This window comes from Vidua macroura, chromosome 21, assembly GCF_024509145.1.
Source record: "Vidua macroura isolate BioBank_ID:100142 chromosome 21, ASM2450914v1, whole genome shotgun sequence".
NCBI classification, from domain to species: domain Eukaryota; kingdom Metazoa; phylum Chordata; class Aves; order Passeriformes; family Viduidae; genus Vidua; species Vidua macroura.
Genome location: NC_071591.1, coordinates 6234441 through 6259773, shown reverse-complemented (window position 1 = coordinate 6259773; position 25333 = coordinate 6234441). Strand labels below are relative to the sequence as shown.

Here is a 25333-nt window from a genome sequence, read left to right as displayed (position 1 = left end):
CTCTGAAAGCTCTGAAATGGGTGTGAAGCAGCAGGGCCAGCAGGTACTGCCGAGCCCTGGGTGGATGCTCCATGGTGAAACATTGATTTTCCTCTTGGTGGTGTTGTGGCTGGCTAAAAGGAGGGCAGGGAGAAGGGTGTGAGGGGATGGAAGCAGCAAAAGAAATGGATTTATGTTATTTTTGGGCTGAGGTTGGGATGTGAGCACTGACTCAACTAGAAAGTGGAAACATTGGCTTAATACTGTCGTGCAGCCCCATAAATGTGCAGAATAAGTCTGTAGTCCTGCCCCAAATAAGGCCACCCTTGGCCACAGGCCCCTGGACCCAACAGGGAGCCCTTTCAGGACTGGGATCGTAGCACAGGCAAGGGTGGTCCCCAACACCCCAGCTCCTTCCCAGCTGCAGGCTGGCACGGCTGGACAGTCGCCCTCCATGTGCTGTACTTCTGGCTGGTTCACATGTTTATATTGTGTATGTTTTAAGAACCAATAAAAATACTAAAATCATGCAAAAGCCATATTAAGTTATAAAGTATAAAATACAGATTCTGTCAGACTCTGTCCGCACTGTTTGCCAGCATGTCCCTGGGAACATGATGCTGTTTTCTGTTTTATTTTTTTTTTAAAGGAGTCAATAGAGCCAAGATTCCTGCTCATAATCACTGCCTTTTTTACTGTAGAATGCTGTATTTCCATCTACTATTTTAATATACTTCTTTGTATTTCCTTATTCCTAAACTCAGGCAGACTTTCAGACCTGCACAGTCTCCAGATAGTGCTGCCTGCCCTGCCAGACCCTGTTACCTAATACACAGGCTGGTGTTCCTGTGCTCACTGAGGTCATTTAAATATGGAAGTCCTCTGACAGAAGCACAAATAATTTTCCTCTTCCCATTACTGAGAATTTCATTCTACATTCCCATGGAGAGTAGAAATATCAGTGGGATCTTCCTCAGATTTCTGTCAAGATAAGGTTTACAGCTCAGATAGAGATAACTGCAAGCCCCTCCTTTCCAGCTGAGGGTTAGAAGCTGGAATATCCAGCCAAGCCATCCTCTGGAGGATGTGCTGCAAAAGCCACCACAGGCACAGCCCACCACAAACTGCACAATGCACAGAAGTCTCTAAGGCTACTGGACTAAGAGAACAAAAAATCTTGTCATGGGGAAGTCATGAAGGTTGTTTGCCCAAGGGCAGATATCAAGGTGACAAACTCCTGTCCAGGATTTGTATGGTGGCACAGAAATTGGTTGGGGAAGGTGTTGGAGGTGCTTGGATTGCAGGGAGAGGGAGCATGTTGGTTTGGGTGTGCAGATACAGAGTGATTCCACACCACCCTGTTGTGAATGGTTTTAACACTTCTGATGTGACAGTGTAATGCTGTCCAATAATCAGTTTAGATGGTGTTAAGAACTTCATTTTTAGCTATTGCATCTCCATTTGGCCTCTCCTGGCATGACACCCCCAAGTCCTTACATCTGTGCTTCACCACATTCCTGCTGGATCCACTGATGTTTTCCTGGGTTTTCCTCAGCTCCAGTATTTGTTGGGATATCCCGCTCAGCTACAAAGGGGACAGGGAAGGTGTTGATGCTTCTGTGCCCTTAGTAGGAGAGATGCACACACAAGGATCTGTGCAGCTACCTGTGCCAAACTCTAGCTCCATTTGGGGGTGTGAAGCTCATCTTCTGCTTCTGAAAGAGGTTGGTGTTTGAGGAAGCTGATGCCCATCTGCAATTGTGGACATAGTCAAGGTTCTCCTAAACCTTGGCTTGTCCCCGTGTTACTCCAGAGGGAGGACCCACAGGGATATGCCCTCCATGGACAGCAACAGCCTCTGGAAAAACCCTTTTCATCACAAGGTTCTGCAGCCACAGCATGTCTTGAAGGTTTGTCCTTAATGCCAAGGAAATGTTTAGTCTTAATCTTTATTTTGCTTATGTCTACAGGAATGTGACACTTCACTATCAAGTGTCCTTGTGACAGATGTAGGAAATGAGGTGCCAGATTGCTCTGAAAGGATCTGACTTCACTGCTGGTACATTTTCAGCCTGTTTTGTATATCCTGGCTGGAGCAGAGGCTGGTGCTGGCAGAGCAGGTATAGGAGCTGGGGAGTTTGGCACGACCAGCTCACACCTAACGTGGCAACAGGCCAGCATGAAGGATGGTAGGAGATTAGAGGCTCTGCAGTCCTGGAGCTCCCTGGAGATGGCAGATGAAGGGATGTACCCCAGAGCAACTTTGAAAGCTGGAGGAAGCTGGGTCTGTGCTGCTCTTTTTGGTCCTGCAGAAGAGAGACACTCACCTGGTGGTCCATGGGGTCAGCACAGGCACATCTGGCTTTCCTGAGCAAGGCTTCATTTTCCAGAGAGTCATCCTGATGCTGATAGCACATGACTGCCTGAGCACAACCAAACTTCCCTCTGTGCTCAGGAAACATTTTTCAGAGATCTTTAGCTTTAACTAGGCTCAGCCATTTTCAGCATTAACATATCTGAAAACTGGTTTCCACTGTGGTTTTGAATCTCTAACAAAAAGCAGCAGGGAGGCCCCAGTCAAGTCTCCAGGGGTAATTTGTACGTGTTTCAACGCCAGTGGATTTCAGCAAACAAACCTGGCAGCTGAGATGGTCCATGAGCTTCACAGCTGTGGCTGGCAGGGCTTGAGGCAGCTGGAGCTGAGATAAATGAGTATCCTCTATCTTTTGGTCACTTTGTCCAAGTTCACACTGCTCCGTTCAGCCCCAGTTCCTGATCAGCGGAGGAATGGGCCAGTTGTCCCCCTGGCCATAAGAGGGAAATCAGAGCACCAGTGCAAGATCCAGTTGGAATTTCCAGAGATGTGTACCTTTCCTGAGCTGCTTGCCCATGTATTATCTCCTCCCAGTGGTTTCTGTCTTCTAACACAAACTCGTTGCCTTCACTTGACCTTGACTCTCTTCTGAGCATGGCCATTCACCCTTCAGTTTGAGCAACAAAAGGCTGAAAGTCCCTTCCCCTTCCTCTGCAGAGCACCAGGGACTGTTTGGGCATCTGCATTCAGAGAAACTGCTGGAAATTCAGACTTTTTGTATGGGCAAGGCAAAACAAGGATATTCTCCTCACTGTGTGGGGATACTGGAAAGTACAACAGCCTGGTGAACTCTGGCAAGGCATCCATCAGCAGGGCAAGTGTCGTGGTGTGGTTTGCCAAAATAAAAAAGATAATTTATCTGCTCGTCTGTAAGGTTGTGGGGAATAGTGCCACAGAGCCTGAAACACCCAGAGAACATCCCTGGAGAGTAACCTGCACTCACAAAGGATCTGACTGCCCATCAGAGCTGCTCATTGCATCAGAGGATGGTAAAAGCCAGAGGCTGAAGTCACTGGTGTGCCACCAACAACCTGGTCACAGGCAAGTGGGCCCTGACAGCAACCTCTTCCTCCAAATAGTGCTTCCTTCTGCTGCTTCCCCTCTGCAGTGATAGAAAATGTGGCATTCAGCCCTTCCCTGGGAGGATGACAAGTCCAGCGGTGGCTGAGGAAGGCCCAGGCCGGTTGGGGGAGGGAGGTGATGGGTTTCCAGCTGCACTCTGTGGCTCTGCACTGTGGTTTGTGTAATGTGCTGCTTGCCATACATGGCAGACATCTGATAGCGAGGGGTTTGCAGTTCCAGGAAAGCAATTGGAGAGCCTGGAAGTACTGAAATACAACATGCTCTGAAACAAGAAATTCCCTCATTGTTCAGCAAAACTGGGAGTTGAGTTCTTTCCACTTCAATTTTAACCTGAAATCCTATCTGCAGTGTCATTCGAGCCATGTCAGGACTCAGAAAGCTTTGAGCCAGACACTCCAATAGTCTGAATTGCCATAAACAATTACATCAGAGAAGATCTTGCTGCATTTGCCCGCCCTGCTGTGGCATGCAGATGTGCACCATCAGCCCAGAAGTGCTTGAAGGGCTGTAAATCCTTTTGCTGTGGTGCAACAAGATCCAAAGTCCTTTCATTTGCTCTTCAAGAGGGTAGACTGAGAGGGCTGGGCTGGGCTGGAGAGCTGAGAAGGTTTTTTGAGGGGACTCACAAGATCAAGCCACTCTCCAGCTCAGTACAGAGTGTGGAGTGAACTCGTGGCTCTTGGCTCCGGTGCTGTGGTCGCTCCCCAGAGCAGCAGCAACCCCACACACAGCTCTGGATGGTGTCCTGAGGATCCTTCCCATCACATTTTTGTCCCTCTCTCATCTACAGGCTACAATCCTGAAGTGGAAGGAGGACTTGCTAGCCAGGATGGACCTTCTGCTCTGAGCTGGCAGAGCTGCTCCTGCAATGCCAGGCTGCTCTGTGGGCTCTGCAGTGCCAGGGCAGAGCAGGAGCATCTCCTCATCTGACACATTGCTCTTGTAGAATGTTGTCCAAACATCACTTACAGCAGAATTTGTCCCAGAGTGGTTTTTGCTCTTTGTTCTTTTCTGTTTCCTGCCACTGAAAACATGATTCAAAGGTTTTCTGCAACAAAGCGCCTCGCTCTGCTGTCGCTGAATCCAGCCATTCTCTGCATACACATGAGCTCAGCCACAGCTGGCAGCACCACATCCATGGCATTCAGCTCCCTGAAAACACTGAGGTTGCAGAAGGACAATCCTGGAGTCACCACTGGTTTTAATCTCTGCTCTCCATGCAGAAATTTATGGGTTTTTTTGATAATGTACTGAGCTGCTGTTTCCTGGAAAAGCTGATTTTTGTGCCCTGGACCATGGGCTGTCTATGGAGTAATTACTTGAATGAAATTTCTTAAAATCCCCCAGCTAGAGAGTGTGGGGTCACCCTCTGACTGAGCAGAGGAAGGAATGGGGAACACCAGGCTCGGTGTGTCTGTGGTACCAGCGAGGTCCTCACACCCTTAATCTTAGGAAATGAGTAGTGTTACTCCAAATCCTGCCCTTGAATAATGTGTTAGGAGTAGATGCACAAGACAGTAAAGTGGGGTCATGCAGGAGGTCAGTTGGTGGCAGAGGGGGCCCAGGAGATCACAACAGGCCCCTGCCCTACAGCCTGTCCTTTCCAGCAGCTGCTACATCAGCTTCTATACTGGAGCCCAGTTTCCAGGGCTGAAGGTGTTTGCACTTGGCCATGGTGTGTCCTTGAGTTACAGCCCTGGCATATCATTACTCGTGCAGACCAACACCCAGGAAAGCCATAAGCAGGTATTTGTCCTGCATCAAAAACCAAAGGTGAATAAAGTTGCTCAGAAATGCAGTCAAATATGCTGAAAACCTCTGCTTTGAAGAGTTTGAGACAAAGAGTCAGGGCGATGCCTCTCTGTGGAGCTGCAGGCCTGGGTCTCTCTGCTTCCCCTCCTAGACCCAACGTGAGCATCCCTGGTCACCTCTGCCCATAGCTGCAATCAGCTTCTCCTCTTGCTTTGATAATCAGTGCTGGTGGCCCCAGGGTCAGCCTTTCCTGAACATCCCATTTAATGAAGAGGTACATGCTGGATTTTGTTGTTCAGGTGATATTATTGTGTGGGGCTTTTCCCCCCTTTTTTGCTATTCTGCTCTCTGTGACTCAATCCACCAAATCCATTGACACCTTTGGAGTAGAGCAGGGTTGCCTGTGAGCCCTGTGCATCCTACAGGGAATCACAGAGCTTTCCCAATCCCAAGGGAACTGCTGCTTGCAGCAACTGAGGCTGCTCTCCAGCAGCTGAGGGGCTGTTTGGCTCTCGCAGGCTCTGCTGCTGGGGAAGGCAGGCTGATCCCAGCTGGTCTTTGTTTAGAGTTAATAGGAGTCAAAATGAGCCAGAATTTGAAATAAATCCCATTGACTTGGCACAGTTTCTTTCCTGACTCAGACGAAGGAGACACACTTTTTGGGCAGTTGCTCCAAGATTCCCCTCCTTATTGCAAGAGAGGATTTCATTCCCCTCCTCTTCCACAACCCGAGGGCATCTGTGTCCTTCAAAAGGAAGATATTAACCCTTAGTGTTTGGGGGAAGTGTCAGTCAGAGTTGTGCTGCCCAGGTGCTCTCTCTATTCTTTTCTTTCCCATTGTCAGATTCCAACACTAATTTTTTGGAGCATTTTGGTTTCATTGTGTATGAAAGCTTCACAGCTCAGTGGGAATGAGGCCTTGCACTTTTCCTACACTTCTCACTCATCCATCAAGCATTTTAGTGGCACCTTTGTCTCCAGTGCTTTCTTAGAGATGAGGAAGTAGAGGCAAAGAGAGTGGGGGGGAAAAAATAATTATCCCAGAAACAAAAATTAGTGGCAGTTCAGAGCTATCAGACTGAACCAGAGCAGCTCAGAGCACACAGCACTGCTCTGTAGATGACTCTTTGCTGCCTTACACTGTGGCTGCTCAGAAAAATCAAGTTAAATAGACCTCTTCCTCCACAAAACCAAAAGCAGCAAGTTTCAGAGCAACAGCTGCATGCAGATAAGAGTTTGCTCTTAAGCAGGGAGTTCAGGATACACAATTTTGGGTTGGATTCCATTTTAAGCTGAGGAGCTCAGCTGAAAGGAAAGTCACAGCGACTCTGGCTGTAGTCTTGCCATCCAAGACGTTTTTATAGGATTTCCCCAGTTTGCTGTTTCTTTGAGCACAGCCAGCTCTACCTGCACTCCCCACTCGGGTTTCCACAGGCAGGCCAAGAGCCCATTACTGCCCAGTGCTCCCAGTGAAACCCTCTGAACCTCACAGTACAATCAGGTCTTTCTTCTCGAGAACAGTTGAGTCTTTCTTCTTTCCCCATACTCATTCAGGAGCTGCTGCCCTGTCTCCTCCCCTTCCAGACTACTGCTAGGCAGAGTGATTATGAAATGTGTTTCTTATAAATCCAAAACATTTATGTCTTCAAATGCCCGGCCTAAATAATCCCACTAATTTCCTGAGTGCTTGTGAACTGTCCTCCATGGGGGGAGGCTTCTCTCGATCAAAGTTTATTAAGTAGAGGTTCTCATATGGAGACATTGCTGAGCAGTAGGAAATTATATGGGGCTTTTTCATTTCCCTTTAAATGAGCTCACTGGCTGGGCCTGGACAATATGGGCATGGTCATCCTATGGTTCATGCTTCCTACCTTTATTGCTGATTTTAGTTTTCATGCCCTTTTTACATCCAGTGCCTCAAACTATCACTTTTTTTAGCCCTGTCACCATGTCACTTTTTTCCTTTGCTCAGTAGCTGTATTCTGGTGGTTCTGTTTCTTCCTGCCTTATTTTTGGGAGGGAGGAGTGACCTCAGACCTTCACTCAATGACATACCAAAAAAAAAAAAAAAAAAAAAAAAAAAAAAAAAAAAAAAAAAAAAAAATAGTTTGAAAATATGCTCCTGCTCCACAGCAGTCCTGAGCAATCCTGAAGCAACCAGAGGCAAGCTTTGGGAAGTTCTGTCACCAGTTCTGTGCCCTGAGAGCTTCCTTCCTGTGCTGTGCTGTGCTGCAAGGAAGGCAGGAACACATTTGCCCTCTGGAATGCCAAGAGCCAAAGCAGGATGGTGAGTCACATCTCTGTTACCACTGCCCCGACCCATTGCCTGCAGCAGGAGCATCACTGGATGTGGGGAAGTTTGGGCCAGGATTTTAGCCCTGTTTGTTGTTTGGCTCTGTTCAGGGCATATCTCTCTGCAGTTCATTCAACTTCCTTGTTTTGTTTTTCTGGATGTTGTTGTCGGAACATAGATTTCAACTGTTGATGTCTGGAGAATTTAAAGCTGAGCTGCTCATCTATTTGCTCCCACTAAACGTTGCTGTTGTGCTGGGCAATAGATCTGACTTTTCTGTCAAGGCCATCAGCAGCTGGAAGTCTCTTTTGCTTTTTCTTTAAAAATTAACCAATTTGCACTGGAAAATAAACCATTATCTTTCCCTTAGGGGAATATCTAAGGCGATACTAAAAAAAAAATCCTTGTAAATCTGTGTCCTTACTGAAGATGACAATGAAATTTTAAACATGCTAGACCTAAGACTATAATTTTTTTTTTTATTTTTTTTTTTTTTTTTTGCTTTCCTGGGATATTTTGGCATAGCTGAAGGCATGTGACTTAATAAAACTGCAACTTTTTACTGTCCCTGGTCACAAATACCATCATCATCTGGAGGTACTGATATGCTTCTCTAGTGAAGAATGCAGCATATAAAGAGAAATCACCATTTAAAAATAGTCCCACTGACGGAAGAGGCTTGGAAAGAAGATATATTTTCTCAGCAAGCCAGTAACCCAAAGCATACAACAAAATGTGTACAAACCTTGGGAACAAAAGCACCAAGTGTTCAGTGCCTTGGCACAGTGACCCAACTGATGTGAGTCCAGCAAAGGGAACTTGGGTTTAATTATTTTGATGTGCAGGCTTTTGTACATCTTCTGCCCTCACTCCTATCTCTGCTAAAGAGAGAAGAAATATTAGGAACTTTAGGAACTTCACATTGCAGTAAAAGAGGTACCAAAAGATGCTACATTCCCAAGGTACTTTGGGAAGTGCCTGGATGAAGATGCCATCTCATTGAACTTTATTTATATCCTTTCTTTTTTCTTCCTGTTCTGGCCCTGATTTTTTTCGTCCCTGGACAGATGAGTCAGAAGAATGGAGAGAAAAAGGATGGGACTATTTTTGAAGGCTACCTAAGTTGTTGCTGGGCTTTTTCTTCCCTATGCAATGTGTGGAGTGGGGCAGTGCAGTGATTTCTGGGAACTGTGCAAACGCCTGCGTATGTGCCCTGGGAACATCTGGGATTGCAACAGCAACCACATCTGGATCATCACAAGTAGAGATATCACATATCTGGGAACCCCAGACAAGTGCTGAACTGCCTCTAAATTCATCTGGGCAGAGTTCCTGCGCAGTTGGAGAAAGCATATCCAGGAAAATCAGACACATGGTAGGCTTCCCACTCACCAGCAGAGCTTGCTGGCCAAAGTCCTAGAAAGCGTGCTGGGAGAGCACGGAAATATCCCTGACTGATAGAGCTTATTCCTCTCGAGGAGGTGACTCAGTAAGTCAAAATCTGAGCCACGTCTCTGCCGGTGGTGTCGCCAGCGTGGTTTGACCCATTTTTTTATACCAGCCAAGCTTTTAACCGGTGGATGAGAGTCAAGAACAGCAAGGGAGGCTTGGAACAAGGTCTCCATGGCTTCCTGTGAGTGACAGCTCATCTCCCTGTCACTGACAGGAGCTGGTGATGCTGCCAATGTTTTTTTCTTCAGCAATGGAGAAAGAGCTGCACCCCAGCTGGAGGACCCAGGAGAACCTTCTGGAGCAGATGAGCATCCCTGCTCCCTGAGGCCGATGCGTCATAAGGGGAAAATGGTACAAGGAGTTTATTGGAGCCCATATCTGTGTTCACATCCACCACCGAGGGAAAAGACAAGCTGAAGGAGCCCGGAGAAAGTCTGAGAAGCTGTTTGTACATGGCACAGTCTCCCTGTGGATCGAGCTCATTTTTGCGAGCAGGACTTGGACTGTCAAAGTTTGGTTTGGTTTTTGTTGTTTACCCTCTCTCAGATGACTCTATTTGTACTCCGTGATGGTGAGTGCAAGCAGGAACTTGAATGCTGACAGATTTTAGGAGCACTGTGGAAATTTTGTTTCTCAGATGGGAAAATTTAAAGCCTGAACTTGTCTTCTTGAAAAACAAAGACATTTTCCAATGCAGAGTAGAATCAAGTTTCAGTCATGAATCTTCCATGGGAGATGTATCCTGGTGGAGGGAGCCAGGCTGTACCTTCAGACTCTTCTGAAGAAGCTGTGAGATCCTGATGACCTCCCTGTGAACAGGGTCAACCTGCTCTGCAGTGTGTCTCACCAATGTACTGGTAGCTGCATTTTTTACAGACAATATAACACTTTCTCAGCCTGAGGATGGAACCTTTGCATGGAAATCTTTGTTTCATGAGCTGCCATAGCACTGCAGTTCCAGGAGCACATCTGAGTGTGCAAAACTACTCTGCTGGAGAAGACCAAGGCCTTGGCTATCACTGACTTAGAAACAGATCTAGCTTAGAATGGGCATTCTCCCATCTGCAGGAAGCATCTACTGCTTGTGCTTCCACAAGCTCTTAAAACACAGTCCAGGGAGACTGATGGAAAAACACTATGCAACTGATTAAAAACCCCAGTTGTCTCTTTATTCAGTCACATCTTGTTTTAGCAGTAGAGCTTTATGAGTGATTCCACTATTTCCTCTCCAAATTTTTAAGCCATAATGTGCCAGGGCACTGCTGCAGAGCAGGGGCTGTGGAGTTACTGTGCTTCAGGTGCTGAGTACCAGGTCCCACAGTGAACTGCTGTGGAGCTGGAAGGGTCTGGCCTTTTCTGATGCTTTCATTAGTGAGGACTTCTCTGTACTCCTGTCAAAAGTGTAAATCATGTGGGTGATGCTGGAGGCTTGGCACCCATCATCTACTGCGGCTGCTCGGCATCTGTGGGAAAGTAGTTCCAAAAGTGATCTCTTGGAAAGTGGCAGCAAAAAATAGCACACAAAAAAAAAAAAAAAAAAAAAAAAAAAAAAAACAAAAAAAAAAAAAACAACCCTGAACAGTATGGAAGAGACACAGAACAAGGCTCATATGCTCCTCTGCAGGGACCTGTGCTTTGTGAAGCCTAATGGTGTTGGCAAGGTGGACTCCTGAAATGTTTGACTTAGGTAAAATGGAGCTATTCCCTCTGGGGAAGTGAACTGGCACAATCCTTTAGGGTTGGAATAAGTCTGAATTGCTCCTTTGTGTTCAGAGCAGGCACTTCTGAGGCCCATGTTTCAGATCAGAGTGAAAACCCCCCGATATGTATCACTTTATAAGTTGCTTTTATTCAGCTGAGACTGCAACACCAACCATGGTGAAAATTATACCTTCTGAGCTGGGAGGAGGGGGAGCAGAGGGAGAGATGTGGTGCTGGTGTGGAGATGCTGTTGAAATGTTTGTCACAATTGCCAAAAAGCATGAGTTATTTTCTTCAGTTATACTTTTTGCTTCTTTCTGACAAATTCAAAATATTCTGTCTCTCTTGCAGCCAACAGAGTGAAACACTTGATAAAATGAGGTCCCCTAAGGAGAGGCTTCAGTATTTAGTTGCTCATCATAGCACATGTCTGCGGTGTGGGCGCGAGGAGGGGCAGCAGGCTCTGCACCCACACTGGGTTCTGAAAGCACTTCAGCATTCCTGTCTCTGCTTGCTATGGCTCCCACCTCAAGTTTTGCATCCCACTGCATTTCTAGAAACCTGATCAGTAGATTGTGGTTTCTGCATGTGGCAGTAATAATACAAATAGAGGGAGGGGGTTTTCACTGTGAGCAGGAAGTTGTGTGTGTAGGTGCATAGAGAATGAAACCATTGCCTTTTTTCACAAGGTAAAAATAAGGAGAAGTGCTGTGGAATCAATGGTTCTATTGGTAGGCTCCTAAAACTGTATAAAAAGTGTTTATACCTAATTTAGTGCCGAAGTTGATGAAGGATACAACTGTTGGTAGATTAGTGGTGCAGAGATGGCAGCTCAGGTGTGAACCAGAGGAAACCTTTTGTGGGAATCAGGGTAAATGTGTTTTCCACATTTCTGCCCATTCTATAACAGAGGCTGGGTAGGTGCACTTCTAGAGATCCTTCTTTTGCACCCTTGGAGACAGATGGGCACAGTTTTCCATGACCCACCTATTTTCAAGACATGATTTCAAAGTAATCATCATCAAAATTATCACAATGTCACCTTTCAGCTGTGTTGCCCAAGAGTCACCTGAGCACAAAGATCTTTCCACCTTTAAGCAATGAGTTTTCCTCCATGTGTTGGAGCAGCTAAAGACCAAACTCAGGCATAGCCCAGCTGTAGCACCTGTGGATTGTGATTTGACCTGCACAACTTCCTGGCCTCCTTGTTGGCCCCCATGTGTGGGTGAGGATGCTCTGAGGTTTGCGTGTGCTAGGGAAATGGCTTGGGAGTGTCTGGTTGGGATGCAACTTCTTTGCTTTCCCATTCCAACAGCCTTTTTTTTTTTTTTTCCCCTTCCAGGGACCAGAAGGGAAACCAGGAAAACAGGGGGAAAAGGGCAAGCCTGGCCAGAAGGTAGGAACATCTCCCTTCGATAACATCACAGCCTGTGGCTCTCCCTTTCGTTACTCGTCTCTGACATTTTCCTGCAGAAGGAGTTTTGTCCTACACTGATGTCAGTGCCTTTGCTCTGCAGGGCAGCAAAGGCTACCAGGGGCAGCTCGGCGAGATGGGATCCCCAGGGAAGCAGGGGCCGAAGGGGAACCAAGGCCCCAAAGGATCCCGAGGTACCCTGGGACCGATGGTGAGAAGAGCTCTGCAAACGGTTGAACACAACTCAGAAAAACCTGACTGGCAGTGGTGGGCACGGGCCTGAATGGAGCAGAGAGCCCAGCAGAGGCTTCAGGGCACTGAAATGCTGTTACATGGGCTGAATTGGCCAAAACATCTTAACCCTTGCTCTGAGCAGCACAGGAGAGAGTCCGTAGGGCTGGTTGGGTTGGTGCCCCGTGAGCCCAGCTCACGTTGCATCGAGGCAGTTCTTCACAACTCCCCAGATAGGCTGAAATTGCTGAAATATTGGGGATTTTTCCTCAGCTGAGTGAGCTGATAAGCTATTTTTTGCTAAGATCTTCTCCTTTGAGACTGCACACTCATGGCAAGGACTGCTTCCAAGTCAGGCTGTGTTGTTACAAGGAACTCTGCCTTGGATTGCTGCCCTGTTTCTACACCCACTCTTGATCCACTTATCTAAAACACTTGGAGCAAGAAGAAATATAGCATGGGAAAGGGTTTGCACTGGGTACTGAAGGTGAGGCTTCCAGAGAGAACAGCCATAGTGTGGCAGAAAGGGGAGATATTTAATTTGCTTTAGGCACAAGAGATAAATGCATCAAGATAGCAGTGGTACGTAAAAGTGCCTCTCATGCATTGCAGGCTGGTTAGGAAACTTCTTGCACTCTATTTGATAGAACTTACTGTAAAATCAGGAATTATTTATGAACTAGGAATAGTGGTGATATTTCAGAACAGCAGCAAATGAGTGACAGAGTGATGGTTTTGCTGATAGTGTTTTCCTGCACTAAAAACTGTGGCCTCACCACATATCCTCCTTTAATAGTCTTTGGCAAAGCCTCCATGGATTATTTCACAAGGAAGCAAAGCAATATCTCAGCAACAGTCTGTTGGAGTAGACATGTCTCTGTCTTGTGGAAAGGGCTTTTTTCCATGCTAAATGGGATTATATGGAAATTTGGTGGCTCACTTTAATCTGATGATCTGATTTAAACCCCTTTGTTCGCTCTGCTAAAGGTGTGATTCTGGTCTGTGGAAGTGTGGTGGACTTGCTAGCACAACACTAATTTGGATACAAAGATGTGCAGGAGGGCAGATGAAGAGCACAGAACCACAGCCATTTCTGATAGCAAATCTGAGTGAGGTGGGGAGAGGATTGCTGCAGGCAGGCAAAGGCATAGAACGGCCTCCTGGCACAGCCCTCTCCATGTGTAAGAGGTTAAAGCCAAGGAAAAGGCATGAGGTGGCTGCAGCAGAGCTCTCTGCTGGCCAGGAGGACTGGCCACACTCCCACATGTGCTGATCTTTGCTTTGCACAGCTCAGTGCCTCCTCCCCTCATGCTAACACCATGGGCTGCTCTCTCAGTCCCTCTGTCTTTGCCTCTCCAGGGAGCTCCAGGAAGGATGGGTGCTCAAGGGGACCCAGGCTTAAAGGGTTACCAGGTAAGGGTTTTATTTTCACCTCCCAGCTTTTATCCGTTCTTAAACGCAACAAGACTGCCACTCCAGGATGCAAATTGTTCTTAAACCGTGATTTATTTCTGACCTCGAGTTTAGTTCTCTGTCAAGTCTCTGTTTGCACTACCTGCATTTGGTTCATCTCTGCCTGTGTGACCCACGTGTCCCTCCAAAGCTGGCATGCACCACCCAGGGCTTGTGAGATCTGGCAGGGAACCAGGGAGGACTTTCACTCCCACAGCTCTTTCCTGCCTCCTCACGTGCTGTCTGCTCTCCACAGGGACATGCAGGACCACCGGGGCCAATTGGACCACCTGGGCCAAAGGGGGAAAAGGTAAGTTCAGGGGGTTTGGCCATCTCATTTCCCCTTGACTGAGACAATTGTCCCACTGCTGTAACTCCCATGCATCTTCACTCTCCTCACCCTGTGGCTGAGGCAGAGGTGCCTCCTCGACCACACATTCACTCACATAACCCCTCAAAGCTACTGCCTTGCCTCTGCCAGTCAGTGCCAGGACACCCGTGCCACCAGCACGTGCTTCCCAGACACCACGTGCCCTGTGCCAGAGGCTGAGCCAGCCAGCATGAGCCCTGAGGATGTGTTTTTCCTGCATCCACAGGAATTCAGCTCAATCCCCAAGCCAAAAGGAGTCAGACTCGTAGCTTTCTGTGATCAGGTCACAATAACTCCCTGCACAGATGAGCTGATCTTCAGCTGCTGGCGTTTCTCCTCTCCATGGCCCTTGCTCCATGTTCCTTGTGCCCCACCTTTCGACAGCCCCCTGGCTGCAGCTGCCCTGACTCAGAGCCCTCTTTCCACGGTGGCTTTCCCCCGGAGTTTTCCCCCTTTGCTGAGTCAGCACAGCCATAACCAGTTCAGGCTGGAGCAGTGACTCACGCTTTAGTGGTTTCCTGTCGGCTCCACGGCTGCTTGGCGCTCCCAGGGCTGATGGTGTCCTTCACATGCCTTCTGCAGCCCTGCTCCCTCCCTCCTGAGATCTCTCTGCAGAAGGCTCTGGGGAGAGCTCCTTGTGACCTTCCAGTACATAAAGGGGGCTAGCTAAAAGAGGGGAGCAGCTTCCAACAATGGACTGGGGGGAATGCTCTTAAAACAAAAGTGTAAAGATTTTGGTTAGATGTCAGGAAGTTCTCTTCTCAGACGGTGGTAAAGCACTGGCACAGGTCTGGGCTGCCCTGTCCCTGGAAGTGTCCAAGGCCAGGTTGGATGGGGCTTGGAGCAACCTGGTCTGGTGGAAGGGGTCCCTGCCATGGCAAGGAGTGGAACGAGATGGATTTTAAGGTCCCTTTCAACCCAAACCGTTCTGTGATTCTCCCTTGGCGTGGGAAGCGAAGAGATGGTGATGGGGACTGGTCAGTCGTGAGGTCCCCATGAAGAGGAGAGATGCATGAACTCTTTCTGCTCGTTGTCTACTCCCCATCACCAAGAGAGCATTCAGCTTTGCCTCTGCACACAGGTGGGAGGGCAGCTGTAGTGCAGACAGGAGCTTCATTGCTTATAAAATGAGTTTATAAGGACTTGCCCTTGCTGGGGCTTTGAATGGATCCCTTCAGGCTCCTGGTGTCAGGATACCCTGCTCACACCCTGCTCTGCCTGGAGATTCCCCATGCACCCAGGAGCCACTGGGGCAGGGCAAGCTGCTGTGTTCCACTAAGACATTCACACGCCTCAGAAATTTCGCTTTGGGGGTGAACAATGGCCATTGTGCTTTTTCTCCCATTTCCTGCTGCTGAAACATCCATGGAGGAACAGCTGCTGATGTTCCTGCTGCTCCCTATCTCCATTGCTGCCTTGTTGAACTGCCTGGCAACTGTTAGACAAGCACAGCTAGCCCAGGATGATGTGAGAGCTCACGACCAGGCACATTGTCAGCTCAGAACCTGACCCAGAGGTTTCTTACAATTCCACTGTCAAATCTTGAGCATCCTGGCAAAAAGTTGTGAGTCATGAATGACTAGCAAAAACAAGGTCAGCCATTGACCCTGCAGCCATTGAGATGTGCAGATGTGTATGTCTATTGCTTAAATTGCAGCTGTAGTTTTATTTGAAAACATTTTAAATTGCTATCTTGAAAGCTCCTGTAATTTCAGTAGCAAATGATCCCCAAATTATTCATCTGAAGTGCTCAGCAGAGCATTTTGCCCTTCATCAACAGGATGTTGCTCTGCAAAAGGACACTAGAAAAGCACTCCCTGAGTGGATCTGGTGTCAAAAGAGCACAGCAGTGTTATGATAAATTAATTCCACGTGCAAGTATCCAACTCTGAAGCCTGATGAAGCCACCAAAGTGTTCAATGCACCCTGCTAAGAGCAGTCAGCTCTGTTAATGACCACTGACAGCTGGATCTCCTCACTCCTGTTCTCCTGGAAGGCCAGTGGGTCTGCTGACACCTTGCTGGGGAGCAGAAGGAGAAGATGCTGAACCAGGAGAGCACAAAATCATGTACTGAGCCTCCAGCACCGCTTCCTGCAGCATCCAGGTGCTCCACAAAATCTTGCATCTAAGTTTTCCCATCCACCTTCCCTCATCTCCTAAGAGCTGCCTGGATCCCAGCCTAAAGACAGATTCCTTCCCTCCAGACATCTGTAACCTCTCACAAGAGTGTGAACACAAAAAATGGAAGCCTGAAAGTGAGAAATAAAGAGGAAATGGAAATGGGACCGTGAGCAGTCTGTGAGCTTTAAGCGACATGGTGAATGGAGCTGTGCTGAAGGGGGAGGATGTAATGGTGGGGAAGGTCTTCCCTTTTTCAGAGAAGAAAGCAGTTTGGTGAGAGGCAGTGCTGTGGAATCCTGCTCCCTTGTGCCATCCCAGCCAGCCACTCCACCACATTTCATACATTTGCAGCTCCTCAAAGAGGCCTTGCTCAGAGCAGATGCCTGCTCTTGGCAGCTGCTTAAAGCAGTCCAGATGGGATCCTTTTAAAAATTACAAACTGGTGTATCTCACTTTGGGACAGGAGCCAACAACAACAAGCCTTCCCTTCTTCTCCATGCATTTTCCATTTGTATCCTAACATGTTTACTTTGCTGCCCTTTACTCTAACTTTTTTCACTGCAACTTTCTGAAGAATTAGCACAGACCTTTCATCTCTCTCTCAAGCAGCTGAGGCACCAGGAAGCTCTGGAGGAGCTCGGTTTCACAGTCCTAGAGCTGACCGGGCTGCAGGATTTTCTCAGGCAGGAGACAGAGAACAAGGTGGGGATTAGCCTCAAGGGGAAACAAAGCCACCATGGGGAGAAAATCCGTGAGTCTTGATGCTCTTCAAGGGTCCCCAGAATTAGGAGCTATCTCTGACTTCATCACACTCATCTCAAGTCCCAAATGGCAAAGGTGTGCACATCCTGCTTGGGAAGAAGCAATCAGTGCCAAGACTTCTGCATAGCAACAGACACACTGGGATGATTTTTTTCTTTCCCTGAGAGTTGAGAAACGGTGTCTTTGTTTCCCTTCTAGGCAACATTCCTTAGATAGTGGCTAGAAGGCAAACCAGTTGCCAGGTATTTCGCTGCTGGCTTCCGGCAGCAAGTTCAGTAGCGCTGGAAACTGTTGGCAGAGCCTGTGAGGGTTTGCTTCCCCTCCTCTCCTCTCTGCCACCCAGGTTTCTCTCAGAGTCAGGCAGGCTCACCAAGAAATTTCCCAAGTGTCCTTACTATCAGCTGCTGCAACTCCAACAGGAGAGTAGCCCAGAGAGAAGGTCAAAGAGAATTGTAAATACACCAGAAAGGGCTGGTGCAACCACTGAGAATTACACAAAGTCTGTGAAAAACTTGGCTCTGCAATCTTTGGAGATTTGGACGTTCAAGACTTCTTGGAGCACCCAAGCACCTCCAATACAGCAGCTCCACTGTGCCAGAACCCCCCAAACTGCACCAAAGGAGCTCTGAGACATGTTCATCCTAAGGAGACAAAGTGCCAGAGACTGCTATGGAGTAGTCAAAAACTGGAGGAGCTGGAATGTAGCATTCTTCCATGGGGAGCTGAGAAACAGCCATCTCTGAGCTGGACTCCAGAGAAAACAGGACATCGTGACCCTGAGTGACTTTCACAACAGAATTTAAAAGGATAGTGTCTCTGTTAAGTCTTAAGGGATCTCTCTGTGGATGTTTTGGAGAGACCTCAGTCATAAATAAGCCGGGTGATGTTATCTACCAGCCAAACCATGAGCTCTGAGCTCGTGCTGTGGAGCGTCCCAGCAAGGAGAGGGGTGTGTAAGAGGCTGTCTCACCTGGCTGATTGTAAAACAAGCCCACAATGGTGGCACACAACCAAGGAGCCCATCCAGACCACCCGTGCTCCCATGACAGCCCAGACAGCACTCAACGAGGGTGGGGAAATGCTTGATTAAAGAGTTTGGTCAAACTGTCAGCAATAAAATTCAGAGGCAGAGAGCTATTTCCCATATTGTCGTAATTACATCCTGCTTGCTTAGTTTTAGGAGTTGTTGAAAATAACCCTTTGCACCTGGTTACTTAAGGAGGCGAGTTAGACCAGGGAAAAACAACCACCAGAAATCAGGAAAGCAAATGTTGGTGAAACAAACAACAAAAAAATTTGTTTAGTCTTTTCTTGGGATGAAAAGGGAGTAAATTCAACAGAGGCTTTGAGTTCCCATGATATGGAAGGACTGGATTGGGTCTGTACAGACACATCTGCTCTAAAATCTGCTGTTTATATTAATACTAACATTTTATTCACAGGGACAACAAGGTGATGACGGGAAGGTAGAAGGCCCACAGGGACCACCTGGAGATAGAGTAAGATGTTAAATCCCTTCTCTAATCAATCCTAGAGTGATTTTTGGGGGTGGATCAGTTGGGTTGCTGCCTTACTTGTAGAACATACACAAGCCGTTGAGATATTGCAGATGACAGCTTGTTTACATCCACCTCAAGTCCTTGTTGTGCTCTTGTAGGGCCCCGTTGGTGACAGAGGTGACCGAGGGGAGCCTGGAGACACTGGTTATCCTGTGAGTCTTATTCCAAGTGCATGATTCAAAAATGTTTACCTTGGGGAAGCGCTCCCAGTCCACATCAGCCCGCAGAACTGCAGTCCCAGTTCATAACCTGCTGTTGTCCCTGGTCAGCTGTGGCACACTGCTGTGATTCAGACAAGGAACAATTCAGTTGTCTTTACCTAAAGCAGTAAAAACATTGCTGAAGACAAGAAAGTGAGCACCTCACCCTGCCCTGCACCTGCTGAGTGAGGCTAAAAGAATGAGCAGGACCATTGGAGCACAGGTCTCTGTGATTATCAAGGAGACATCCTAGACAAGATGTGTGCAAGAGAGGCCGTGTCAGTGCTGGACAAATCTCAAAACTGATGTGCCTGTGGCTGCAGATTCTTTTAAAGAGCTATGAACTTTAAGATTTGGAGACTTCCAAAATCTTGGCAAGATTTCTCTCAAAAGCAAAACCAGGGCTATGAATTATCCTGCTGTGCTCCTTATACTCTCCTTGCAGGACATTTTCAGCTGACTGGGGCTGATCTGCAAAGGCTCCATGAATTAAGTGTTACCTCCAATCAAAAGCACCTGGTCAGAGCAACCCATTACAGTAATTTACAGAAGATTTTGAATTCATCAGAGTAGCAGTGCTGCTGCCTTATTTTCTAGGACAGCTGCCTCCAACTGTTCCCTTCCATTAGTGCTGTGTGTATTTTGGGATGCATTAGAACACCTTTGCTGCTTAGCTGGTGATGAGCAGTTCCTCTTTCCAAAGCATATCCACAGGATTTGGGCACTACCCACAACTTCACCATTTCTGTATCAGCAGAATGCAGACACATGTGTCTTCTTCTGCCCCTTAAATCACATTACATTCGTTTTTCTTTCTCATTGCCACAAAAGAACAAAGGCATGTTCCCTCTCTGTTTTTTTTTTATTTAAGGGCCAGGAAGGGCTTGATGGAGAAAGAGGAAAACCTGGGCAGCAAGGCTTACCGGTAAGAGATGCTGCTTTATTGTAAGGTACCCAATGCCCCAGGCATAGGGAAAACAGGGAGGTGGGAAGGGCTGCAGTAGGAGTGTGTGGTGAGCTGTGAAATGTGGGCATTTCCATCAGCCAGGCCTATGGAATGGGCATTTTGAGCCACGTTTGAGACTAATAAATGGGTGACAAAACAGTGCTTTCCAAAACCATCCTTTCTGAATGGTCTGTGAGGGATTAGAAATCTTAGGAGATGGGTGGTGGGAGATGGCAATGACAGTGGAAGGATCTGCCTGGAAATCCATTTGATGTGCTGCTGGTCCAGTGTGAGGTTAAACCATATTATTCCACTTGCAAGTTGTTTCCCCTCAAACCAGTGAAAGACTTTGTGAAAGACTAAATTAAATCCAAACTCAAGGGAAGGACTTTTTATTCCCTTGCTATATACAGTAGCATCTGATCTTTATATGTGACTATTGCAACTGTGAGTGCAGCAGCACATTAAATGTAGTTTGTATTGGGAAATAAAGTTGAATCAATTCCCACTATTTGTAAGGATGTTGGGAAGAACAACAGATTCTATTTTTGGGTTTAAAATGGTAGTGCTCTGTTATATGGCCCAGAAATGAGATGAGCTGCTGCATTCCCCAGTGGATGTAGTTTATCTGGGGGTTGGAAGCCCCTCAGATGATTCAGATGTAAGCAGAAACTTTGGATTGTCTTTAGTAAAGGTCCATTAGAAACATGGCTCAAAAACAAGCTGAAAAAGGACAGCTCTACAGGGAGTCCTTCCTTACCATTTATTTGATGTTAGTCCAGAAATTGCCACTGACACAAATACCAAAAAACCCAGCCTGACTGAGATGGGCGTGATGGGGAAGAGAGCAGTGAAATACCCTCTCTGCTTTACTCCATAGGCAGTTTTCTAGCACCTGACCCCCAGGTGAAACCAAGGCAAGGGCTGCAGTGCTCAAAAGGGAGGTGGCACCAGCAGTCACTGTGTAAACTGCTCATTCTGCACACAGTTTCTGCACACAGGCTCCTTCCTGCCCACCTCTCAGCACTGCTCTCCAGGCCCCATCTGGAATTTGGTGAATGATTTCCACAAATACAGGCACCACCCAAGCGAGGGGCAGAGTTGCTTCTTCTCCAATTGACACCCTGTTAATGCTCTCTGGAGTTCCTTGCTCCTTTTTCCCCAGGGCCCTGTCTGAATTGGTTCCATACAGTCAGCGTTATTAGGGCACAAAAAAATGCTGTTCTTTGTACTTCATGCAAGATACTGCCAGAAGAGAATTTCAAGCAGATTTTTCTTGTTTATGTTTTGTAGGGGGATCCTGGATCACCAGGCAAGCCAGGAGCAAAGGGATCCAAAGGTGATGTGGTAGGTTTCAGCAGGGTGGATTTACAGTGTCCCAAGTTTAAAGAAATTCTCTAATTAAGAGGACTCTCATGGTTTTGCCCAGGAAAATGTGGGATATTTGCCTATGGTCCATGCCTTGAAAGGCTGTGGAGATCCTTGTGGGAGGGCTGTAAACATTTGGGTGTCCCAGCCCAGTGGTTTGTGGGCTTCGTGGAGCTGGAGAAGATCAAGATCAATTCCAGCTCCAGCATGATGGGTGACTCCTGGGCAGGTCTTTAGTCCCTGCCATGGGTTGTGTCTCTTTCCCATGCCCTGTTTGTGCTGTCTCCAGCCACAGCTGGCTCGTCCATCCCCAAGGAGGGCTGAGCCAGGGAAGAGTCTCTCCTTTTCACTTGAACCATAAACATTTCTGGCTTGAAACCTTCTGGGTTTGGAGTCCATTTATCCATGGAGTTGTTTCTTGGAACAATCCCTCTAACTTCTTGTCCTTATTGAGCAAGAAAACCCAGGACACATGGGTCCTTCAGGGTTCTCTGGGGCACTTCACACCTACTCCTACCTCCACATCTGGCTGTTATGACAGCTTGCTAATTATTCTCACAGACCAGGGACTTTATTTGCTAAAACATAAATATGTGACCTCAATACTCAGCAAATTCCTGCTCTCTCTTGGCAGATGTCAGGGTTTCTAATCTGACCCTGCTGGGGGTAATGCCAGGAGATAGCTTTAGGTCTTCTTGGCAAGAAGTGTACCAGGTGATAAGACAAATAAATTCTGCCCATCAATGGATAATTTGGAACTGCCTTGGGGTCTAATGAATAGCAGGGGAAGCACCCCCAGGAATATTTCTTTTATGTAGCCGGCCAGCATGGTCCTGTGCAGATGGAGAAACAATGCACAGAAAATTAGTTCTTCAATTTAAAAGTGCTTCAGTATATGACCTCACTAGGAGAGCCCTAGTGAAGGTGATGAGGCTGAGTTTTCCGTTCATTCTGCACAAATTAATCCTTTTTACAGCTAATAAACCTCAGGAGTATTTCTTTTCTGCCTTTAGTCACAAAGCAGCATTGCAAATTTCAGACAGAAGGCACCCTTTTTAATTTCCATTAGCTTTCCAAAACAGAGTTACTTCTCAGAGAGAAACCCCCCCCTGAACCCCCTCAGAGGACTCGCTGGGTCCTGGGTTTGCTGTCCATGAACTGATGGAGGACTCAGGTTTTTAGCATCTTGTTCTAATGTTTGCCAGTGTACCAAATCCTCCCTCGAGTTCATCCTGCTTTTTTTGTCCTCATCTGCTCCGTATTAGGAAAAATGCAGGTCCTTGCCTTCTAGCTATTCATTCCTGCCCTAGAACTCTCAAGACATACGAGGAATCACTTGTAATGAAACCAAATAGCAGTTCATTCCCCAGCACTGGAGCAACTGACTTTACAAATCTCCCTTTTATAAAACTCTTTCCAGTCATTACCCAGAAGCACACCCTGAAGTCACGGACCCAAGTGGAGCTGTGCAAGAGCTGCTGCAATTTTAGATGTCTCTCTTTTTTTTACTTGCAGGGTCAAAAAGGAAAGCAAGGAGCACAGGGCAGTGCAGGGAGCAGGGGCTCGCCGGTAGGTGAAAAATCAGTTTTCTGCCCCAGGAAATGCTGTCTGGGAGCTCCTTCTCTAATACCTTTTGTGATTTTAGGGCATCCTTGGGCTACCAGGTCCTCGAGGAGTGGTGGGAAGGCAGGGTCAAGAGGGTGCCCCTGGAGTGGATGGAGTGCCCGGGAAGGACGGCGTGCCTGGGATGCTGGTAAGCTTCAACTGCAACCTTGTGGCATGGACAGCAAACACAGCCTTGGAGCTGGAAAACTGGAAGATAGCACAGGACAAATTATGTGATCCAGCTATGGATATTCCACTTTACACGTTCCCAGAGTAGATCTACACATATCACTTGCACACACTGCCTTTGCCTGACCAGATCTGTAAATGAAGTGGGGTTTGTAGCCTGACAGACACTCACATGCACACAGCTCTGTCCACATCTGCAAACCCACCCCTGCAAACCTGCCCCCCTCTTGCTGAGGGCAGAATCACACCACTCCCCTGTCCCCCCAGAAGCTGTGCAGAAGGGGAAAGGGTTTTGTTTCATAACCTCTTGTGTGTTTCTTTCCTAGGGAGAGCAAGGTGACGATGGGGAAGAAGGTGTGACTGGGATGCCAGGCAAGAGAGGGAACCCCGGCGTGCCAGGACTCCCAGGGGCCCAGGGACCACCAGGATTCAAGGTGAGTTTCTGGCTCCCTAAGATGCTGCTGTGAGTGATTCAGTCTGTGAGCCTGATGCCTCTGAGCTTGAGCTCTTCAAGGTCTAATATAGTCTCAGCTCCTGCTGCCATCATTCACTTAGCTGGAGGCTCTGTAGATCTTTCTTCTCATCCATCCATCCATCCATCATCCATCCATCCATCCATCCATCCATCCATCCATCCATCCATCCATCCATCCATCCATCCATCCATTTATCCATTTTCCTGATGTACACAGCAGCTGAATGTCCCAGAGACATTTCCACCCTTACCAAAGGAGCTCAGGAGCCTGCAGACACACATATTTACACTACAAACACTTGAGTCTTTTATCATGAGAAACCTGGCTAGAAAAAACATGGAGAAGTTGCAGAGGAACTGCTACAGCCTGCCTGTAGGATGTCCAGAATGGACAACTCCGTGGGAGATTCAGGTGTTCTACTGCTCTGCAAGACCTGAAATGCTGGAGGGAAATTTGTGCTGCTTGATTTTTAGCATATTTACTGGTTAGAATGACTGGAGCCAGTATGGGCTTGGAGATCACTCTGGGTGGAAGCAGGGACAAGCTGCTTTTGTGGCCTTGGGGTTTCTTCCTGGTCCTTGCCCTGATCCAGGCTCCCCACAGGATCTAAACTGGACCCACAGCAATTCAGTCGTTTGTGGAAAGACTCTGTAAATAGGAAAACTCTGTAAATAGGAAGACTCCAGCTGGGTTTGGAGAGGCTTTGGGATCTGATTTAAATTAGGGCGCCATAGCACATCGCCCTTGATCTGTCACTTGCTGCCCTCCAGCTGCCTTGGGCAGTACAACAGGAGGTGACAGAGATCCGTGTCCTTGTCACACACTCACACCCTGCCTCCAGGGGAATTTGTTGCCCCTTTTCCGGCTGTTCCACCATCCTAGGCTCTCCCTGCCTTTGCTCCTCTCTCCCAGTCTGCCCCAGACTGAGTAGCTGGAGCTTGTGCTGCTCCTGGCACTTGGCAAGGGGGAGAGGTGGGGAGCAAAGTGTGGTGCTGGGTGGCAGAAGGCCCTCTCTGGATTGAAGTGGTTAACGCTGGGGAAAATGTTGGCTTTGCAGCCTCTGGGTTGAAGTCCTGCTCTTGGCATGCCTTCAGCATTTTCCATGAATTAATCATCAATTGCCAGCCTGCTGGGGGAAGAGATTATGGGAAACTGCAGGGCAGATGAAGAATGTAGGAAGTGCAAAGAGAAGGCTCCCCTTTCTCTCCCTACCCCAGGTGGGACAGCTCTGCTGAGGCTCCTGCTCTGAGGGCAGCCCAGGAGGGAACACAGCCATGCCCACCTTGGTCTCACCCTGTGCATCCTGAACAACCTGCCTCAGCAGACCTGGGCCATCCCCTGATGGAACCCCATTCCTGATCCCAATGAGCCATCATTCCCAGCCTTCCATCTATGGCTATTTCAGCTGAGTGCTGTTATATTTAGCTCCCATCCTTTGGAATTACTTGAATTCTGTTCTTTTTAGGGTGAAAGAGGATTGCCTGGACAGACTGGCCAAACAGGGAAGCGAGGATCACCGGGAGGAACGGGCCTTCCAGGGAGCCCTGGGGAGCCAGGAGCCAAAGGACAGCCGGTTAGTGGTGGTGGAGCTGAGCAGAGCTGACTCCAGGCTTCTCCTGCAGGAGAGGGTGCGGATCCAGGCTTGGACAGCAGGGTGATCCCGGGGAGGGGCTGTACAGGGGAGCCCATATCCAGCTTGAGCATGGTTCTAGGAGAGGGATTAGGACTGATAGGAAACAAGGCACAGAATGAACCCAAACTACCTCAGCTAAAATGCACTTGTTTGGCTGTTTTATATAAAACTTAGTGCTCACAGTTTTCAAGCTGGAAGGCAGTAACCAACAGCATCATATATCATTTTGTCATTGATCATGGATCAATCTCACAGGTAATTTTGTCTCTGTGACACAAGTGACACATTCCTTTGCCCCATATTGTCACTGCCTGATTTGCTGCAGGACCAGTGACCGTGTCCCTTTGGCTGAGATGACTCCGTGACATTTAA

The 25333-nt window shown here is 47.7% G+C and overlaps 1 protein-coding gene across 3 annotated transcripts in view; it reads left to right on the top strand.

The window, feature by feature from the left end:
• COL27A1 (collagen type XXVII alpha 1 chain) overlaps nt 1-25333 on the top strand; it is a 141460-nt gene that overhangs the window by 107249 nt on the left and 8878 nt on the right. For all 3 annotated transcript variants that reach the window (XM_053996476.1, XM_053996475.1, XM_053996477.1), the window contains 12 exons: nt 11977-12030; nt 12152-12259; nt 13639-13692; nt 13988-14041; nt 18428-18484; nt 18643-18696; nt 19616-19669; nt 20984-21037; nt 22574-22627; nt 22704-22811; nt 23179-23286; nt 24794-24901. In XM_053996476.1, the coding sequence (XP_053852451.1) occupies nt 11977-12030; nt 12152-12259; nt 13639-13692; nt 13988-14041; nt 18428-18484; nt 18643-18696; nt 19616-19669; nt 20984-21037; nt 22574-22627; nt 22704-22811; nt 23179-23286; nt 24794-24901 (867 nt within the window). The remainder of the gene's footprint in view (nt 1-11976; nt 12031-12151; nt 12260-13638; nt 13693-13987; nt 14042-18427; nt 18485-18642; nt 18697-19615; nt 19670-20983; nt 21038-22573; nt 22628-22703; nt 22812-23178; nt 23287-24793; nt 24902-25333) is intronic.